Source organism: Pteropus vampyrus, unplaced genomic scaffold (genome assembly GCF_000151845.1).
Source record: "Pteropus vampyrus isolate Shadow unplaced genomic scaffold, Pvam_2.0 Scaffold1, whole genome shotgun sequence".
Classification (NCBI taxonomy): domain Eukaryota; kingdom Metazoa; phylum Chordata; class Mammalia; order Chiroptera; family Pteropodidae; genus Pteropus; species Pteropus vampyrus.
The window spans coordinates 2,555,788-2,557,307 of record NW_011888782.1 but is presented as its reverse complement, the minus strand read 5'-3'; the positions used below and the strand labels follow the sequence as shown (position 1 = coordinate 2,557,307).

Here is a 1,520-nt window from a genome sequence, read left to right as displayed (position 1 = left end):
CTTGGGTTCCTTCTCTGACATAGCAACTACATGGATATAATTTATAAATGAATATTGGGCGCTCACAGCTTTTTCCTGATGGGATGTGAGGCACCCTGTGGGAGATCTAAGGAATGCACAGGGTGGACTCTGTCCCCAGCTCCAGGGAGGACCAATATACAAATTCAGCTCTGGATTGCCCTGAGCCCTGGCTCAGGGGCCAGCTTTAGCTTCTCAACCGAAGTACTGTTGTTTCAATTGGTGGACTATTTCTTTCCCTTCAGTTCCAACATGTTTTGTAAGAGCTTCCAGGGCATCTGTAAAATCCGTGGCTCACTCAGCAGATTTCAGAACACCTCACCTTTCATTAACAACACTTTACCTTCTGAACCCACCTCTGGCCTTCCACTCCATTCTGCTGAAGTTCAAGGCTGCAGATGACCCTGGTCAGCATCTTGCTTTACATTGCAAAAAAAGCTAATGCTCACATGTGAGATTAAGGTAAAGGGAAACTAAGTTTATTAGCAAAAATTTCTCAGTCATCAGGAACAAATTTCTACACCTGCTGCGAGACTGGCCAAAGCCTCACCAAAAATGTTTGCTTTTCTATTGATGCATTTCTCCCTGAGTTTTCTAGGATAAAAAGCCACTCTTTTAAACCATGGCATTCTGTCTAAATAATCCTTTCTGAGAGCGGGTTGGTCCTGGAATTCCTTGCACATATTAAAAGTGTAAATAATCTTGTCATTTGGAATAAATCTTCTTAATGTGCGTGTCATAATTGAATTCCTCTTTAATTAATGTGGCATTACATTGTGGCAAAGGTGTATTAGCTTCTGTTTTCTGATTGCCCTTGAATATTGCCTCGAAGTTGCCGGAGTGCTGATGAAGTCAATAAGGGCTGTGCATTGATTTTCAGACACAAGGACAGTCACCAGCGCAGCTCCAGACATGTCCCCAGGACCAACAATTTTCAACAGTACAATGGCTGGGACCAAGATGAGACGCATGAGGGAGTAAGTAGCATGTTGCCTGACCCCTACGAGAGTGCGGTGTTAGAACATATTGACAAAGAGTGACGTAATCCTATTCTAGTTGGTCTCCACAAAAATAGCAGCTATGTTTTTCTAGAGGCAACGGTGAATGGAATGCGCACAAGCCCAGTTTAAGGCCTGAATCTGCATCAAAAGCACCTGCTATGGTTTAATTTGTCCGCCTCAGAATTCATATGTTGAATCTTAACCTTCAAAGGGGATGATATTAGTCACTGGGGCTTTGGGGAGGTGCCACCCTCACGAATGGGCTTAGTGCCTTACAAAAGAGGCTCTGTAGAGATCTCCAGCCCCTTCCGCCATGGGAGGACAGCAGCAAGAAGGCAGCAGTTAGGAACGAGGAAGAGGGACCTCGGCAGAAGGCAGCGATGTTGGCTTCATAATCTTGGACATCCTAGTCTCTAGAACTGTGAGATATAAATTTATGTTGTTTATTAAGCTACCCAGTCTATGGCATATTGTTATATCAACCCCAAACAGACTAAGACA

General features: G+C 44.0%; 1 protein-coding gene across 1 annotated transcript in view; it reads left to right on the top strand.

Moving 5' to 3' along the window:
* The window catches only part of NEK11 (NIMA related kinase 11), a 225,262-nt gene that overhangs the window by 177,149 nt on the left and 46,593 nt on the right, over nt 1-1,520 (top strand). The window contains exon 17 of the mRNA XM_023527662.1: nt 899-995. Within this exon, the coding sequence (XP_023383430.1) occupies nt 899-995 (97 nt within the window). The remainder of the gene's footprint in view (nt 1-898; nt 996-1,520) is intronic.